Raw genomic sequence first — 19,390 nt, forward strand, 5'->3', positions numbered from 1 at the left:
AAGCCTCGCGAAATCCGACGCCGGGAGATGACGTTCTAATCACGCGGACGGACCGAGTCAGGCGGGAATCTCCGAGCGCTGCTCGGAATCGGGCTCGGAATGATGACGTCCGTGGGGGCTCGGATCTTTGAAATCCGAGCCCGCACATCTCTACCGTGTATGCGATCCTTTTTACAGTATATCTAATGAAAATATTGCAGATATAAGTGCAATGTGTATAATGTAAAAAATACAGTCTGAATTAAAAGTTATTTTAATATTGTGCTATACAGCTAGGTATACAAAAGTGCATATTCTAGGATATACAAAAGTGTGGTATGTGCCCCTGACAGTCGTGATTATGACTGTCATTTCTCCAAAATCGGAATCCCGACTGCCAGTAGTCCAAAAGGGGGCGGCGAGTGCATCGGAGTCCATTGTGGGTTCAATTCTCTATGGGGGTCTTGGTCCTTCACGAAGGAAAATAGCCCCTGTCAGTCAGGATTCCGACTGTTGGGCATTTAGTAAATCAGGATTCTGATGTTGGAAAATCAAACGTCGTAAACCCGACTGTCAGAGCGTCATCTGACACCCATACAAAAGTATAACTATAAAGTATGTGTTTAGCATGTATCTTGGCAGATGTACTGTACATTTTTTCCACATTTAGGAACACCCTTCAACCCAACATGTTACTTCAGTCAGGTAGCTGCCAACGTTATCTGCTCCATCATCTTTGGGAACAGGTACAGCTATGGAGACCCTAATTTCGTCAGGCTCATGCTCATCATCGATGACATATTTCAATCAATGTCGTCTTTCTGGGGCCAGGTATTAATGAAACATTGTGCAATCATTTTCTTATAAACCGAACAATAATCAAAATGGCATCACACAGATACAGTAGGTGTATAAAAGGTCACTAGGGTCAGGGAAACTTAAGCCCTATACACATGGGGAAATTTCTCCTAGCCTGCATGCTTAGCGATATAGGTTAGATAAATTGCCATTGTGCATACCGGCGGTTAGATCGCCCATACACACATAACGATGCACGTATGGGCAATCTGTGCTAACCAGTGTTCAGGCCAATGATTTGACTAGATTTTGACTACATGTAGTCAAAATGTATCTAGTCTAGATCTAGTCAGATTGCTTAGAAATAGGGCTGAAATCGCCTACACCTGCCTAGTGGAGGGCACCAGTTTGCAGCAGGAGGTGCCCGTGGAGGTGAGTGGCACCGCAACTCTCCCCTCCCCCCTTGCGGCCGCCTCCTTACCCCTGGTATTACTTAGCGGCGGTCGCCACATCCCCTGACATACCCAACCTCGGGAAATTAAGTGGCACCCCCGACACTCCCTGCCACCCCTCCGCTCGCCCTCGAATGCTGCGGCGGGTGCAGTCACCGGCACCCCCCCTGTACAGCGGCCAGGGGGGGTGGGTGAGCACCGGAGCACCCCCCCCCCGCCTGGGGCGCTCTGGTGCCTTACACCGGCTACAGATTACAGGACCCCAGCAGGTTACTGCACAAGGTCATCACATCACGTCAGCAGACAGTACATACTGTACATGGCAGCGTTGTGGTGGCACAGAATGAAGGGAGGAGTCTAAAGAAACAGACAAATCAACAGATTTGAGCAGTGCCCGCCGCCACATCCACCCCCACTCCCCCCCGCCCATGGCGAGGGTGAGTGGTGGGGCGGCCGCACATTTCCCCCGTGGAGCCAAGTGAGCGCTGATATCACTTGCACCGGCCCTGACTGCTTCAGCTGCAAATGCATTTGCGTACATTTCTGAATCCGGCCCAATGTAATGTACAGTGTGAAAGAATTGTCTTTCCAATGTACATAACGTAACCACCCCCTAATATACAGTTAAATCACAAGTTCTCAAAGTCGTTCCTCAGGGCCCCACACAGTGCATGTTTTGCAGGACTCCTAACAGAATCAAGTGAAATAATTAGCTCCACCTGTGGATCTTTCAAAATGTGTCAGGGAGTTATAAGTGCACCTGTCAGGTGACCTGGAAAATGTGTACTGTGTGGGGTGTCCAGGACCGAGTTTGAGAACTATTGAGTTAAAGGAAGCATTGGCTATATTGACAATGCAGCATGTTATTTAAACTTGTTCCTCTCTGTCATTTTAAGGTGAAATATAAGCTGCTCGCCTCTAACAGTATTTGTTAAGGATGCCATAAAGCATATAGTGCATCATTCATGACATAAATCATATGTAAATAAGCCTAGCACTGGCACACAAGCTAAATCAATCTATTGTATTGTGTTATGATAGAATGAGGCTGTGAGAAATTAGAGGGAATAGAAGTAGAACAATGGCATCTCTACTGAATGCTCAGCTATTCCGTTGACTCTCTTGAATTTCCATTCTGTTAATACACTTCTTTTCTGCCATGTACTGCAGCTGTATGATATGTTTGACCTGCTGATGAGACATATTCCCGGACCTCATCACAGAACAACTAAGTATATATTCCAACTGGAAAAATTTGTCAAAGAGAGGATGGAGACTGATCGAAAGACATTGGATCCAAGTAGACCACGACACTTGATTGATAGTTTTCTTATCAGAATGGAAGAGGTAATGTGCGGTCATTATTTCTCATTACACCAATGTGTTAAGTTTTAGCAGTCATCGTTTTATTATGCACATAAAAATATATACATTTCCTATTCACTTTTTTTACCAGGTTATTTTAATAAATATGGGAAGAAATACAGTATACCAGAAGGCTGTGTTTTAGTAGTTTTGCTGCAGGATAAAAAAATGTTTTTAAGAAAGAACTCATCGCATGATGTTTCCTAACCTAAGGAGGTCATTCTGGTTGGCTCGCAAAGCAGTGGTATTTTGCCGCTGGCGAGCCTTGTATCGCCGCATGCCGGGTGTGCGATTGCCCATCCCCCGCCGCCCAGCGAAGAATAACTGGTGCACTGCGAATAGATGTTTTGCATCAAATGATTTCTATAGTGCTCGCAAATCGAAAATCATTCTCAGCTGACTGAGATTAGCGGCTGGATGGAAACCGATAACAAGTATCTGGTGGGGCGCTGAATGGTTAACTACTGTGCTAACTGCAGTTATGTAAAATGGGGGTGTCAGTCCTGTAATGGGGAAAAAAGGAAGGGGTATAACTGCGCTATGTGGGTAGGTGACAATGAGAAGGTAAATACCTTAATTTTTATATATACAACACAATTTTAAATAAAAATAAAATGAATAAAAATGTACAACATTTAAGGGTAAGAGCAATAAACTATGTGACCAATTGCTGAAGTGGTCTAGATATGTGTATAGTCACTGATAGGACAAATGACCTGTTGTGGCTGAGTGTCCTTTCTAGTAGTGCCTCATTGGTATGGCTTGAGTCTGGAAGCAGGTTAAAAGTTGTTAAAACGGCTTTATGGAGGAAGCATTTACCAACGCGTTTCGTTGCACTAGCAACTTTATCAAGGTGAAGCACTAGCACCTTGATAAAGTTGCTAGTGCAACGAAATGCGTTAGGGTACCACACAAGTGACCTCATTCAGCTCAGTCACCATCAAGCTATTTCAGTATCCGGACCAGCCTCAACATCACAAAAAGCGGTTCTCCCGGTTCTCCCAGGCCTTCATCTGCTTTCAAGGGAGCCAGCACCACAAACATCCCAGGCTAAGCACAGGAGGCTGCTTCCTCCATAAAGCCGTTTTAACAACTTTTAACCTGCTTCCAGGATCAAGCCATACCAATGAGGCACAAATAGGAATGTACACTCAGCCACAACAGGTCATTTGACCTATCGGTGACTATACACATATCTAGACCACTTTAGCAATTGGTCACTTATCGTTTACTGCTCTTACCCTTAAATGCTGCATGTTTATTTTTTTATTTTTATCCATTTTATTTTTAATTAAAATTGTGTATATATATATATATATATATATATATATATATATATATATATATATATATATATATATATATATATAGTCCGACAAAAGGAGGATTGTGCTGGACACTGCCTGTTTGTATATATATATATATATATATATATATATATATATGGGGAGCAGACTCTTGTTTCGCGCCACTACTTAATATGTGGTTAATACTCGGCTGCCGGACTTACAAGAACCCCTGTTGGACGGGGGAAAAAGGAATGTGGATAACAGTTGTAAGTTGGCGCCCTTGTTTGAACCTTCAATGATTCGTTCTATAATAGCCTTTAGTTATATTCAGAGTGAATCAAAGTAAAGTCCAATGATTAATAAACATTTATTAAAAAGTCTATTTTTTTAATTCAATAGAGGTACTTTTTCCAGATCATAAAAACTTCAGTGTAGTATTTCAGAATAGCAAACAAACGTCCCCAACGCGTTTTGTCCCTGCAAGGGACTTCATCAGGGGTTTGCAGTTGTTATTGACCCAATTTTTGCGATTCTTTCGCATAAGAATAAGGTGTATCCCAACCAGACGTTGAAACAATAAATCCTCTATGGACTCTGAGGCGCACTTTAATTATGAAACTCCGCTGCTATGGGGTTGTATTAGTGCTAGAGTCTTTTCATTCTTGTTACAGATTTTTATCCGTGTATATTTGAACGGACAGCACTAAAGGTTCGATTGAGGGTACGCTTTGTATGCGATCTATGGCTGTTCACAATTGGGTCCTCTCTGCCCGATGTGTTCCTTTTAGGGCCGACCAGTCTGCATCTAAGAATAGACACTGCTAGTGTAGGGTTGAGGTCTCAATCCAAAAATAATTTTCACTGTCCCTTTGAAGATGTGAACTGGTGTGAGGTTCAGTGAAAGTGAATATATATATATATATATATATATATATATATATAATAAAGGTATTTACCTACTCACTGTCACCTACCCACATAGCGCAGTTATACCCCCTTCCTTTTTTCCACATTAGATTAGAGGCTTCCTGCTCTGAGAACTGGGCGGGCAGCTAACGTCTGGTCACGTCAGCCTCCCGCCCCTGGAATCCAGGTACCAACCACGTTCGCAAGGGATGCCCAGCATTTTCCTGGGCGTACCCAGCTTGCAAACAATAATGAGCTCCTATATGTATAAAAATCTAAATCCTCCTCACCTTTTTTTGAGGTGAAGTACCGCCAGTGACCACTAGAGGCCACTGAGGACCAAATTACTCCTTAACACAAAGTGAAAGCAAAATAATCTGTTTCAAACTGTCTGGATATGGACAGATGGAGCTGTGAAGACAAGAACTGGAGGTAGCAGCAGATCAGGACTAAGCTGTCATTTTGATTGGCCTTTAACATGTCATATCCAATTGACCCTAATCTCCATATAGCACTGTTACATGCATTAGTGCACACACTTAAATAATCACCTTACCGATGTGAATTGCACTGTGTACAGATTGCTGATTCTCTCCCACTTCTAAATTTGACGGGAATAGGTGAGTTTGAAATGATGGCAGAGTTGCCTACTTTCCATGTGTCCTCTCCAGGAGAAGCCCAGAGAAAAGACTAACTGCAAAATTTACAGGGGCGGGGCCTGAGCTTGATGTCATCAAGCCCCACCCTCAGCACAGTAAATGCCCTCATTCGCGGCTCTTTGTGAAGGGGCTTAAGCGACGCAATTTGCATCATTTTGGCTTTGAATACCGGTATTTTACAGGTAGAGGTGGGGCTGTGGGAGGAGCCAGTTGAATGTGGGAGGCTTGCCCACCCTTCTGGGGGCTAGGGGGGACCTTATTTTTGTGAGCCTCCTGGCTATTTTGGAAGGGTAGGCATCCCTGAATTAACAGTGATATTGAATAACAAGAATTAGTTTGAACCTTAGTCAAACCCACCTTAAAAATTCACTGATATTATTTTATGTACTTCCAGGAAAAGCAAAATCCATCCACACAATTCAATATGAAGAACTTTTATACAAACACAACAGTGTTGTTTGTTGCTGGGACAGAAACAATGAGCATGACACTGAGACACGCATTTCTACTGTTACTGAAGTACCCTGACATCAAAAGTAAGAAATGGAGTCTGAAGCCAATAATTGGTTTGTCTGGTGTGAGAATGAGACCATACACCAAGCAATCAATCAGATACTAGCTAATATCCTCTAGAAAGTGCTAGATCATGGGTCCTCAAACTGCGGCCCTCCAGATGTTGTGAAACTACAAATCCTAGCATGCCTTGCAAACAGTTTTGCTATAAGGGAGTGTTAAAACTGTGGCAAGGCATGCTGGGATTTGTAGTTTCACAACATCTGAAGGGCCACAGTTTGAGGACCCATGTGCTAGATGAATAAGTCAAATCTGATTTGTTGCTATTTGCAACATCTCCCACTTCATAAACTCAAACTTTATTAAGTAAATGTAACCCCTACAGACCAGTGACACCATGGGGTAACAATTACTCAAGTTAATCCTTAGTTCTAAACCAAAACTGACCAAAAAAAATAAATTAATTTTAAGTGAAGATTTATCACCACATGGAGAGAGATAAAGTGGAGGGGGGGCTTGATAGGACCTGTGGACTTACTGTAAAACCCCCGCAATATTAAAGTATAGTTTTTACACTGTTAAAATGTGTCTCCTGAATATTAATAATATAGAAGTAAGTGTAAACCATGGCAGATTCATGGAGGGGAGACAAGGAGGGGGAGACAGATCAATATAAATTGTTAATGAGAAAAATGTTACCAATCTGACCAATCACTTCACAGCCTACACTCTGCTGACAGTGCAACAGTGCTATTCAAGTAAAAGGATAGGTGGAGATCGAAAACTTCAATGGGCATGTCTCAGGTGATTGTGTCTGTGCAAACAGGAGAAGCAGGTTGGGCACCTCTATTCCTGTTACTATTTTGAGTCCAGGAAGCCTGCGGGGTCGGAAGAGTAGGTGGGTCGAGAGGATGGAAGAATTGAGACCATTCAGTCAAACAAGGCTTGGTGACGTTCAATGTCAAGCAGAAGTTCTTTAAGTTACCCGGGAAAGTCAGGGTGATCTGGCGACCTTCATGGGATACCTGCACACTTAATGGAAAGCCCCAGCGGAATCGTATACCTCGATCTTTTAAAATGTCTGTTAGAGGATTGAGAAATGTTGTTGCTGAAGCATTTGCCAGGAGATATCTGGGAATATCTGAAAAGCTGAGCCATTAAATTCCAGATGGTCAAGTATCCTGGCTTTGGTGAAGAACTCTTCTTTTACATGATAATAATGCAGATGACATATTATGTCTCTGGGGGCATCAGTTTGGAGGCCTCTTAGGTGGAGGGCAGGATGTGCACGGTCAAACAGAATGTTGTTGTCTGAGGCAACGGCTAAGACTTCATTAAAAACAGATGTGAGAGCATCCACAATACCAGGGCCTTGAATATCCTCAGGAATTCCACTGACCAAGAGATTATTTCTTCTGCCTCTGTTGTCGAGGTCATCTTGATGTTTCTGTAGCACCGGAAGTTCTTGAGCTTTCATCACAATGGTGTTATGAAGCGATCGATGAGAGGCATCCAGTTCTTCTAGATGTTCCTCAGTATCCGTAACCTGATGTGAAAAATCAGCTTGGATCATTGAAATTTCTGATTTCACGGTCTCCCGTATTTTGTGTTCCAGATCTTGGAAATCTCATTTAGTCGGGAGGTCTTTTTTGTCGGAAGAGAACGAAGTTGGGCTAGTACATCAGCCAAGGACGCCTCTGTGCATCCTGGTGAGGAGGGTGACTCAGAGCAAGCCATGGTCTCCTGGTTGTGAGAATGGGAGGGGAAGGTCTGATGTAAGGGTGATTCTTTGCTGTCTGTTTCAGTGTGTAAGTAGCGGTATAAGTTCGGTTGTGAGAAAGTGTCACTTACTTTCTTAGTAGCAGGAGTCTGCCCCCCTTTCTTGGCTTTCGCCGTTAGCAGAGAGGTTCCATAAAGTGTAAACAAGGGGGATAGTTGTGGATAAATCATGGAAGGAGAAGGTAGACAAGAACATACTGTGTCGCTGTGATATCCCAGGTATTCGTGTCACTAGCCCAACCCCATTACGTGCGGGTAGGTCAGGGGGTTATGGCCAAGCAAGCGGATATTCAAGTGGGCAGCATGGAATTAGTGTGGTGAGTCGATGACACAGTCAGGGATCTGCTCCATAAGGGGCCTGCGTTTTCCTGGGCAGCAAGCGGGGGTGTCTGGAGCTGCAGTAGTTTCACTTAAGGCATCAAAGGGGGAGGATACCCCCCAATGCCCCAGCGTATAGCAAGTATATTGGATGTGTAGTTCTGGTTGAGGTTTTTCAGGGGTGTAGAGGATTAGCTTAGGGGAGAGTGACAGTGGGTCCTGTGGCTAGTGTAATAAGACAAATACAGTAACCACCAGATGGAGCTTCAAGTGCAGAAACCAAGATTTACAATTCTGAAGTATAGAAAATCTTGTAGTTTCCTCACAAAGTGAATATATTTTTGTTTGGCAGTTAGTGGATAATGGTGAACAGTATAAGGACTCAAGTACAGTGAGGCTGAATATTGTGCAGCTTTATATATGCAGGCTAAGTCACAGGGGTAGCGCTGGGGTGCGCAGAGTGCTGCAGCAAAGCTGTGTGCTTGTCTAGGTACTCAGACAGTCACTGACAGGGCTAATATGAGTGTTGGAGAGGTGAGGAGCAAGCACAGGGTCCCAGGCAGGGGAGGCTCTGGGTGTCTGTAATGATGCTGCCCGCAGTAATATGGCAACCACAGCAGCAGGAGGGAGCCCTGTGGTGAGTGTTAATGGTGCTTTCAGTTCTTCTCACCTCCCTAGTCACATTCAGCGCCAATCCATCCTGCAGCCTCGGTAAGCCCAGGAGGGGGAATCCGGCTGTGGGGAGACTAGGCCAGGTCACTGCCAGCTCCGCCTGGACAATAGTACAGTTCCACCTCCCTGGAGCATGGATCTGCCAACGGCCACACCAGAGGTCCTGGCTTCAGAGGCAGAGCAGGCCCCAACCTGCAGAGACGCACGGATGTGTCCCTCGGCTCCGCAGCTCGACTTCATCCATGCACCTGGTTAGTGACTGGCTGGGTAAGGTGTCTGAAGGGCAGAGTAGGGGTTGAACGCCCGTTAATCCTCTCGTTTTTTAGTTTAGGAGCTCTGTAAAAACGCATTCTCTGTTGTTCGCAGTTAAGCCACACACCCCTATAGTCCTCTATTTAAGAGTATCAGTTGTTTGTCTGATTGGATAATGTTTTAAAGTTTGTTAGAATCCTGTTGGTTTTGACTTTTGTCTCTGGTTTATTTTGTATCTACTCATTCCTTTGCATGAGATTGCCTGAAAAGGAGCTACAGTATGTACTGTATGCCTGACTACCCAGTATAATGTCTGTTTTTTATGCCCAAAATTTCTGTCCAATTTTTATCTATCAAATGTGTACACCTCCATCTGCCACCATAGCATTTATGAAGCCTGGGTTTATTCTCAGTGACAATTCTTGGTGTTTTATTGTAAGACAAAATATTTGATGAACATAACAATTTTTCGTATTAATTCTTCATGACAGGCAAAGTACAAAAGGAAATTGACCGTGTCATTGGGAGGCAACGTGTGCCGGATGCAGAAGATCGGGAGTCTATGCCATACACAGTTGCCGTCATCCATGAGATCCAGCGTTATGCTAATGTGCTGCCTATGAACCTTCCACATGCAGTGTCTAAGGACACAGAGTTCCGTGGATTTACCCTTCCTCGGGTACAGTACATAACTGGCACCAGTGGTTAAGCACTCCATACACATACAATAGAGCAAGCAGGAGATAGAATTGCACTTTCAAGCACATATTCTTCCACCTCATGTCAATGTGTCTTTCTTTTCTTCCTTGCAGCTGCTCTCTGGTTCAGTTCACTAATTGAGGGCTCAGATCCATACACACAGCCAGTGGTGTAGAGGGGGGAAGGGGTACTTTTTACCTGGGCCCAGGTCTGTTGGAGGGGCCGGGTCCCACTCCCTCCTCCCCCAATGCAGGGAGCCGGGCAGTGGGGAGAGAGATGACAGCACAACCTCTCTTTACAGCTCAGCACATGCAGCTCAGTGCCGTGTGCTGAGCTGGGCAGAGAGACAGCTGCAGCGACAGCCTGTCATCTCTCTTTCTCTTGTTTATTTTTTCATGGCAGTGTGGCTCCCATGCAATCTCAACTTAAGCGTGGTCTGGCCGACCTGTCAGTGCTCTTGCACACAGGAAACATGGTAGAAGAAGCAACTACCATTTGGCATGTGCAGCAGCTCTGCTTTGTCTCTTAAACTAAATTTTGTGGTGGCAGCTCTATTAATAATATCATATACTGTTACTATAGTCAGAACTTGAGTAGCTGGCCAACAGCTGGAGAAGGCAACAGGAAACACACATGCTTTTGCCTAAGCCTAAGCCAAAGTATGTGCAAGAGCTATTACTGAAAATGGTGTGCACTCAACATATACTCAGAATAGGATGCAACCAGAGGTGGAACTACCATTGGTGCAACAGGTGCATTGCACCTGAGCTCCTGAGGACTAAGGGGCCCACTGCTGACACCCACTGCTGCATTGCTTATTGTGAACTTGGGTTAGAGTGGAGTAGAAGGACCCAAATAATATATTTGTGCCTGGGCTAACCACTCACAAGTTCCACCACTGGATGCAACCCTAGCTAAATGCCCAAAATACACCTTGGAGATGATTTTCTCCTATGACAAGGTGACAGCCAGAAATGCACATTTTATGTCCCTAGATAGACATACAAAATATATCCACCTAGAACCGCCTGGAGATAAAGATGCCTGTTCTCTATGCATGTTTTGCTGAATGTGGTTGCAAATAAACTTGTATGCGACTCAGAATCAAGCCCTAAAAGATCTATCTACAGTATAAGAGAAATAGCAATTCAATAACTCAACTTTGCATACTGCTTTATTCATTTTGTCCATTTTCTCCACAGGGTACAGATATATATCCTATCCTGACATTCGTTCTTCAAGATCCAAAATACTTTCCTGATCCATTTACCTTTAACCCAGATCGTTTCTTAGATCAAAATGGAAGTTTTAAGAAGAACGATGCTTTCCTGGTATTTTCTGCAGGTATTTTCTGAGTCTATAATTGACAGCAGCTTATAGACTAATGTCAGTTGTACATAATATATGTAGGATATTGCAGAATTGGAAGATATTTAATTAGTCATGAAAGCTCTTTAGAGGACTACACAGGATCTAACTACAACATGTGACCTCTGAATTAAGCTCCAATGATTATCCTGTAGAAAAACATGATCTAACCAGATTTACTGTATGGCTCACTTCATTACACACTGGTTTTCCTGCAGATCATTAGGTACTGCAGGTTGCACAGAACCCCATACATCCTAGTTGGATGAAAACATCCTGAGCAGACACAGCTAATATATGATCAGTTAGATATTTTGGTGCCAAACACAAAATTGTGTTGATCCACTTTGGTTTAAGATGCTCAAATGGCTGATGGGATTGTGACATAGATGTCTTCACGTTTAGCAAAATGATGCTATGTAAGAATATGTATAATACTCTACCCTACAGAATTTGAGTGCTTTGATTTCTGTTCTTTTCTTCAGGAAAGCGTGTCTGCCTTGGGGAAACTCTGGCCCGTCTTGAAATGTTCATCTTCCTTACAACACTTCTACAGAATTTTGATATCACTTCCCCCATAGATATCAAAGACTTGGACATCTCACCACAAATGGTTGGCTTCTCTAATGTTCCACGGCCTTACAAGATCAGCTTCATCCCACGCTGAGTAAAAAAGCATCAAGAAAATGAGTATACAGGTTCAGTATCCATTATCCGAATATCCCACAACCGAAATACTCTGAAAACCGTTTTTCAGGATTTTTTTCTGTCCAAAGCCCCAGGGCACCTTTTTTCATACTTATCTCGTACCCCGTGTCCATGAAGGCCATTGGATTTGTCTTCAATGGCATTTCCTTTTACAAGCATTGATGTCACCGGCGCACCCGCACACATGTGCAATGCATCCTTGGGTCCGGGGATGCCGCTGAAGACAAATCCGATGATCGCCATGGACTGTACTGCATGCAGTCACACATAAAGGACTTAATAAAGGAGCTTATTATAAACTGGTAATAATTGAGGAGGGGTTGAGTCCATTCCATGGACATGGCCTCCAGACATCAAATCTCTCCCCCTGGTGTGGCTAGTCATCAAATTGCACCACACATCCATTTTCTGAATTTGTGTTATATGAACCATGGCCTTTATTACTTAAATAAATATATATTGTGGGCTTTACTGCCGGGTATAATATAAAGGGGCAGTGCGCGTTGGGTGGGGATACATACGAATGACTAGTGGTCTCAATGCCGGCAGTCAGAATACAGACTTTGGCTTCCCGTAGGACAGAAATTTGTCAGGGTTCAGGTACTGTACTAACCTTGCCCCCGTCCCTCCCTAACCCCCCTTTCCACATCCTAACCCTAAAGTCACACATGATCCCCTTGAACCATCCTGGGCGGCAGCATCGCATACAATCTATTGCAAGCAATCCCAGCAAGTGCTGCCAGAGCCGGCCTAATCCCACAGATCCTACGTGCAGCACTTGCGAGCTAGGGGCTCTGATCCGTTGTGTATGGGATAGCGCATCGGATTGGATCTAAAACCCATGCGATTTACACCATTTCTCGGCCCAATGCGCCGGAATTAGGCAAAATCACAGTAGTGCATGCCCATCTTAACTCCCCCAAACCCCCACGCTAGCACTGCTTGCATACCTACACTAGAGATATCGGGCACCAGTCTTCTGTTGGTAGTCGGCATCAGTATTGTTGCTGGTGGAATCCGATCCATGTAATGTTAAACGCATCTTCTGTGTCTCAAGGTGCAGTGGGTTGGGTTTTCCGGATAGATCAGTGTACCAGGCCCCAAGATTTCTGTTGCTGACCCTGGCTAGAACTACTGAAATCTGGAGCCAGCAGGGTTGACATTCGATGACCAGCCTGCCCAGATGCCCTTTTACTTCTCCTGACGTTGCTGAGCATTTACTGTGTATGCGGACGGACAGCTCTGGTTGTCATGTTGAACAGCACAAATTTAATATGATGTTATCCTGTTTAAAAAATATAGAGGGGGTTGAAAAATGCAATATATTAAAACCTATACACACCAACACCGACCCATACACAACACAGATTCCATGCCTGTGCCACCTAGATACACAATGCAACATAAATGCTGTTTGTTTTTATTAATACCTGCTGTTATATGCCTTGTTTCCAGAAGAGTGATAGAGAGTGTTGTGTATGTGTGTTATTCTTATGTGCGAGATGCTAGTGGTCGTAAAGCTTTCATACTGACAGGTTGCTAAATAAAATGAATGTTTTTCATTATGTCTTGCCATCCATTATTTTATCTTAAAAATGAAAGCACAAATTAGAGGAATACATAAACTGAAAAAGATGCTTAATAATCAAGCTCAATAAGCAAATAGAGGTTTCCAAGATATTATGTGTAATGTGTCAGACTCATCAACATGACATCATAGTATCGCATCATATTATATACACAACAAATTAAAATTAAAAAGTTATAATGTGTATTCCAAAATTTCACTTTGATAAATATAATTTTAATCTAAAAGTATGTATGTATATATATATATATATATATATATATATATATATATATATCAAAAGGTTTTTTGGGCAATGGAGCGCTGACACCTGCTGTCAGTTAGTCCTTCTCAGGGCTATAATGCTCTCCAGATAGCAATAAAGAATTAGTGTAGCACTTGTCCTTTTAATCTCGGACCGCTGCTCCCCACTGTGATAGGTCCCTATCCTAAGGCTCCTGATGGATTCTGGAAAGAAAAAAAGGGGGACAGGGGGGCGCCCAATAGTGCAATATCGTTTTATTTAAAAAAAGCAAACTTTTAAAACACACAAGATATCACTCTAGTGTGCAGAACTCGTACCGAATGTTACGTCTGGAGTGGGCTGGTTACCACTAGGTTTCAAACAAATAATTCCACTGGCAAGATCAGCATACACTACTGTCACCGCTACAGAGTGATTGTAACTCACGGGACCTCTGCAAGACAGGACGGAGGTAGTTGCCGGCGTCTCCGGCTGCTGCAGGATGGCGTTCGTTTGGCCGGTATCGTATGCTGGCTGTCAGGGGCTTGGATCACGTCACGCTGGCCACGCCCCTACGCGTTTCGTCAGAAGACTTCGTCAGTGGGGTATTCTTATTGAGCATTTGCTCCAATCGGCTATCCAGCATTGCTATCAGTGCCGGTGCCGCCCATCATAGAGTGATTGTGCTAATGGAGATTTTGGGATTGTTGGATTGTTCCAACCACACTGTGCAAGTGTTACAATTTCCGATCATAAAATACAAAATAACAGTAAAAGAATTCGCATAAATTCCATACAATGAATAAAATAAAGATGAATAAAATAGTTTTAAAATTAAGTCACAAAAGACAAGAAATTATCTCAGTGGTGCTAATTTGATATAGCTTTGTTTTTCGATTATATTCAGATCACTTATGCCATATAATTGTTATTTTTACTAGTGTCGGCGGCTTGTGCCGTATAATTGCTATTTTTACTAGTGTCGGCGGCTTGCGACAACAAGTACTGGATTGCACCAGAGATTAATTTGTTCGTTTCTATAATTATCTATGATTTGCTGGCAAAAAATCCATCTGAGGGTACCCAATACACAAGATATCACTGGCGCTAAGGTGCGCTATAAAATACCGTCAATTACAATACTGACGTGCATGAATACTGATAATTACAAACCGACGTGTCCGGCAATCAAATACAGGCAGCAATGAATACTGGAATAGTATTCTATCTAATTATCAGCCACCTGTAGATATATAATAAAAAAAAAAAAAAAACTTATAAGATATTTGGTACTGGGACGAGACACCTGATACTAATAGCGCTATATACAATAAAAATGCCACCAGCCTCTTACATCAGTTTTTTACAAAATATCGGATGAGAACTATCTACCTATTATATATGCCAGCAAATCATAGATAATTATAGAAACGAACAAATTAATCTCTGGTGCAATCCAGTACTTGTTGTCGCAAGCCGCCGACACTAGTAAAAATAGCAATTATACGGTACAAGCCGCCGACACTAGTAAAAATAACAATTATATGGCATAAGTGATCTGAATATAATCGAAGAACAAAGCTATATCAAATTAGCACCACTGAGATTATTTCTTGTCTTTTGTGACTTAATTTTAAAACTATTTTATTCATCTTTATTTTATTCATTGTATGGAATTCATGCGAATTCTTTTACTGTTATTTTGTATTTTATGATCGGAAATTGTAACACTTGCACAGTGTGGTTGGAACAATCCAACAATCCCAAAATCTCCATTAGCACAATCACTCTATGATGGGCGGCACCGGCACTGATAGCAATGCTGGATAGCCGATTGGAGCAAATGCTCAATAAGAATACCCCACTGACGAAGTCTTCTGACGAAACGCGTAGGGGCGTGGCCAGCATGACGTGATCCAAGCCCCTGACAGCCAGCATACGATACCGGCCAAACGAACGCCATCCTGCAGCAGCCGGAGACGCCGGCAACTACCTCCGTCCTGTCTTGCAGAGGTCCCGTGAGTTACAACCACTCTGTAGCGGTGACAGTAGTGTATGCTGATCTTGCCAGTGGAATTATTTGTTTGAAACCTAGTGGTAACCAGCCCACTCCAGACGTAACATTCGGTACGAGTTCTGCACACTAGAGTGATATCTTGTGTGTTTTAAAAGTTTGCTTTTTTAAATAAAACGATATTGCACTATTGGGCGCCCCCCTGTCCCCCTTTTTTTCTTTCCATATATATATATATATATATATATAAATCAGTCCACAAGCTCCGGCACTCCCTGATAAATGCAGCAATTGTCCCGGTGCCCAGCCAAATGAAAGATGTAAATAGCCAAGGTGCGGGTGGCACTCGGGTGAATAATCACAATAGCCTGTACTTAGTACTAAGTACAGGCTATTGTGATTATTCACCCGAGTGCCACCCGCACCTTGGCTATTTATATATATATATATATATATATATATATATATATATATATATATATATACATACAGTTGGGGTCTCAGGGATAGCACTCAGCAATGAATTAAACAGTCCTGGTGCCTGGCCCATAGAAGAAGTAATAGAAAGCCTTAAATGTCTTACAAATGTCAGTGTACCTACGCTATTATTGTTTTATGAATATAGCTTTACTATGTTTCCCACTTTGTTATTTCCCCCCGTAGCGCTGTGTTGCAGGCAAGCATCATCACTGCACCTACAGTGACAGATGCCACCGTGCACACCCAGCCGCTCATGGAGATCCCGACCGATAACGGCCCTGGTGTGACAGGGTCCGGGTATCACCGCTGACATGCTACTGAGCCTCGCCTCCAACTGTCAGTCACCACTTCTTATGTCAAACAGCAGCCGTCAGAGATCAGATTGGCCTCATTAACATGTTTTTTGGTGCACTTTTATCCTTTATATACTGGCTCCTCTGTATGTGTTTCTCCCCTGATGAAAACTGCCAGTGAGCAGTTGAAACAACTGTCATGTAAACAGCTGTCCCTGTTCCGATGATGCTGATGCATTAAATTTATCTTCTTCATCTTCACCGTGTGCCGGCTCCAATCCATCCTGTCGTGGGGGGTAAGTGCTTACTATATATATATATATATATATATATATATATATATATATATATATATATATATATATATATATATATATATATATATATATATATATATATATATATATATATATATATATATAGACATTGAAGCACACACACTGGATTTAAATGAAGTATTTGGTCTTTATTTTGGGTAACAGGTCACAGCATACCAGGTAAATTTCACAGGCAAGTGTAAATACAGCATGCAGAATACAGGTAATCACTGCATAGTGCAAATGCTCCAGTGGTCTTTACCATAGCCCACACCCTATTGCTTGGACAGCTAATCCACAATCAAGAGCATTTACTTTCTGCCCTTTAAACAGGAGAGCACAGGTGCTGCTGATTATACAACCCTGCTGCAGCTACTGCTTCCAAAACCAGGATCCTCCACATCATGCTGGCCACACATAAGACCAACTTTCCTCCAACCATCCAACTAGTTGATTGGATGGAATGAAAATCTGGTACTGGATAGGAGCAAATGTAATTTGTAATTAAGGCCCTTATTCTGATCTCGGCGGTACGGCCCGCGTGCGGCCGTACCGCCGATGTTTTCACTCTGCACATGCGCAGAGGTCACTCTGCGCATGTGCAGGCGAAATCGCCGCACAAAAATTTTATACGCCGCAAAGGGGGCGTATAGGGGCGTGAGGGGCTTAATAGCCTCATTTCCCTATGCATACGCCCCGCGTTTCATGGGCGTTCCCATGCAAACGCGGGGCGTATGCATGGTAATGAGGCTATGACGCCAGTGATGGGGGCGGAAAGCTGACATCGCCGGATGTCAGCTCTCCGCCCCCATACAAGCTTTCACACGGACGATTGTCCGTGTGGTCTAAGCTTGCGGGAGCTGGTGGAGCGTGCGGCCCTGCCTTCGATGGTCGCCGACCATCGAATGCAGGGGGCAGCTCCCACCATGGTGGAGGCGTACGCCCCACCATTTTCATGCGGATCGCCAGCCGTCCGCGTACGGACGGCCGTGGCGATCCGTCTTGTAGGCGGGGATTGGTTTGTGCGGCCGGAGCAACGTATGCGGCTCCGGCCGCACAGATCAGAATAAGGGCCTAAGTCATTTGTTTCCCAAATCTGAAAATGGACAACACCTGTCACTCACACAATGTACTGTAGTTGGACCTATTTGATTTAAACAATTCCACTGAATGTTTTTGTCCATTCTCCTGAGTTTGTGAGAATATTGCTTATTACCATTTGCCCCCACACAGTACAAGATTTTCAGTCCAACCAATCAACTAGTTGGATGGTTGGAGGAAAGTTGGTCTGATGTGGGGCCAGCATTACTCTCATGAGGAGAGTTGCAGTCTCTTTATTTTTTTATTATATTTTTATATATTTTTAATGTATTTATTAAATTTATCTATGTCACTCTTAAACATCGAATTTACACTATACACATTGCCCGATCATGAACACCGTTATTTAAACAATAACATATTTCACAGAGAAAGGGTTCCAACATCCTACCACTGCTTCCCAATAATGGTATCTCTATTTTGATATCGATACTCCTCAGTTTTTTTCTAAATGGATTCAATGTTTTATAATATATTAGCTAATACGTATCCATCGCTACGAGATACAATGAACTCCAGAGAAAATGATACAAAAGCTGATCAGTCCTACAATAACATTTCAGAAGAACTGATATGACATATTACCCTGACCAGCTGTTACAGGCCAGGTTGTCAGAGCAACCCAAAGGCAGCACAGGGGGGCGTGGCTCTAGCAAGGGAGAGGACACCGCCCCGGATCACCATAGCAACTGGGCGGGGCACACTCCCTGATGTCTGCAGCAGCACTCCCTTTATAAGGCTCATTAAGAGAGCAGGGGGTTGCTGCTGAATTTGTATGCCAGAGCTCTGCTGTGTATTGTACCTGTTAGCCTGTGTTAGAATTGTATTGCCATTGCTACAATATAGGTGATTGAGTAAGTGACTGGTTTCCCCCACTGGATTGCAACACCTAGTAGCAATATTGTAAGTTCAGTCTCTGTTTATTCCTAGCTTCTCTTTTCTGTGCTGGTTTTTCCATCTGGCCAGTACAGGAGAGTGGAGCAGGATTTGGAAAGGATTGTCATCTTCATCCAGAGACTGAACTCTGTCACTTCTGTGTATTGGTTTCTGGTCTGGTTCTGGACGCTGCACTCTGCTATCTTCATCTTCAGAGCCAGTGTTTCAGCTCAGATTCCACATCCAGAGTTTTAGCTCTAATATCATCTGAGAGCAGGTGTCTGGATTGATCTTGGGCACTGGGCTCTGCTGTTCCCTCCTGCAGAGTAAGTGATTCCAATCCAGACTCCATTCCGTGATTTACTTCCAGCCTGCCTGCGGTTCAAGTGTGTCAGTTTCATCTCACTTTTACACTTGAACGCAGAGGGAATTCTTCCTGGCCAGGAAGTTCATGGTTTTGTTATTATTAACTCTATCCTGAGCATTGTTGCTCCTAGTGAAAGCACATTACAGTACATCTTGCTAGTTCACTTTTGTGTGTCTGTTTGTTCCCCATTTGCCCCCAGTGTTTGTCAGTGACACTCATAACACCAGCGCTATAATAATGGATATTTGTGTTTTCAAGTGTAACACAAAAAATAATAAATAATTTTTAAATCATAAAAAATAAATAAAATTTAAATATGAATTGACAAATTACTTTTTAATGGACCGATCTATAGAATGATGGGAATTCTTCCC

The 19,390-nt window shown here is 43.2% G+C and overlaps 1 protein-coding gene across 2 annotated transcripts in view; it reads left to right on the forward strand.

The window, feature by feature from the left end:
* Window positions 1-16,489, forward strand: part of LOC146035957 (cytochrome P450 2A5-like) — a 64,845-nt gene extending 48,356 nt beyond the window's left edge. The window contains exons 4-10 of one of the 2 annotated variants that reach the window (XM_083159684.1): window positions 650-810; window positions 2,400-2,576; window positions 5,843-5,984; window positions 9,474-9,661; window positions 10,884-11,025; window positions 11,535-11,747; window positions 16,246-16,489. In XM_083159684.1, coding sequence (XP_083015810.1) covers window positions 650-810; window positions 2,400-2,576; window positions 5,843-5,984; window positions 9,474-9,661; window positions 10,884-11,025; window positions 11,535-11,716 — 992 coding nt within the window. In that variant the 3' untranslated portion in view covers window positions 11,717-11,747; window positions 16,246-16,489. Of the gene's footprint in view, window positions 1-649; window positions 811-2,399; window positions 2,577-5,842; window positions 5,985-9,473; window positions 9,662-10,883; window positions 11,026-11,534; window positions 12,229-16,245 lie in introns of those variants that run through there. The other variant, XM_083159683.1, reaches the window with a different exon arrangement.
* The last annotated feature ends 2,901 nt before the right edge of the window (window positions 16,490-19,390 follow it).

This window comes from Crinia signifera, chromosome 9 (genome assembly GCF_055691185.1).
Source record: "Crinia signifera chromosome 9, ASM5569118v1, whole genome shotgun sequence".
NCBI lineage: Eukaryota > Metazoa > Chordata > Amphibia > Anura > Myobatrachidae > Crinia > Crinia signifera.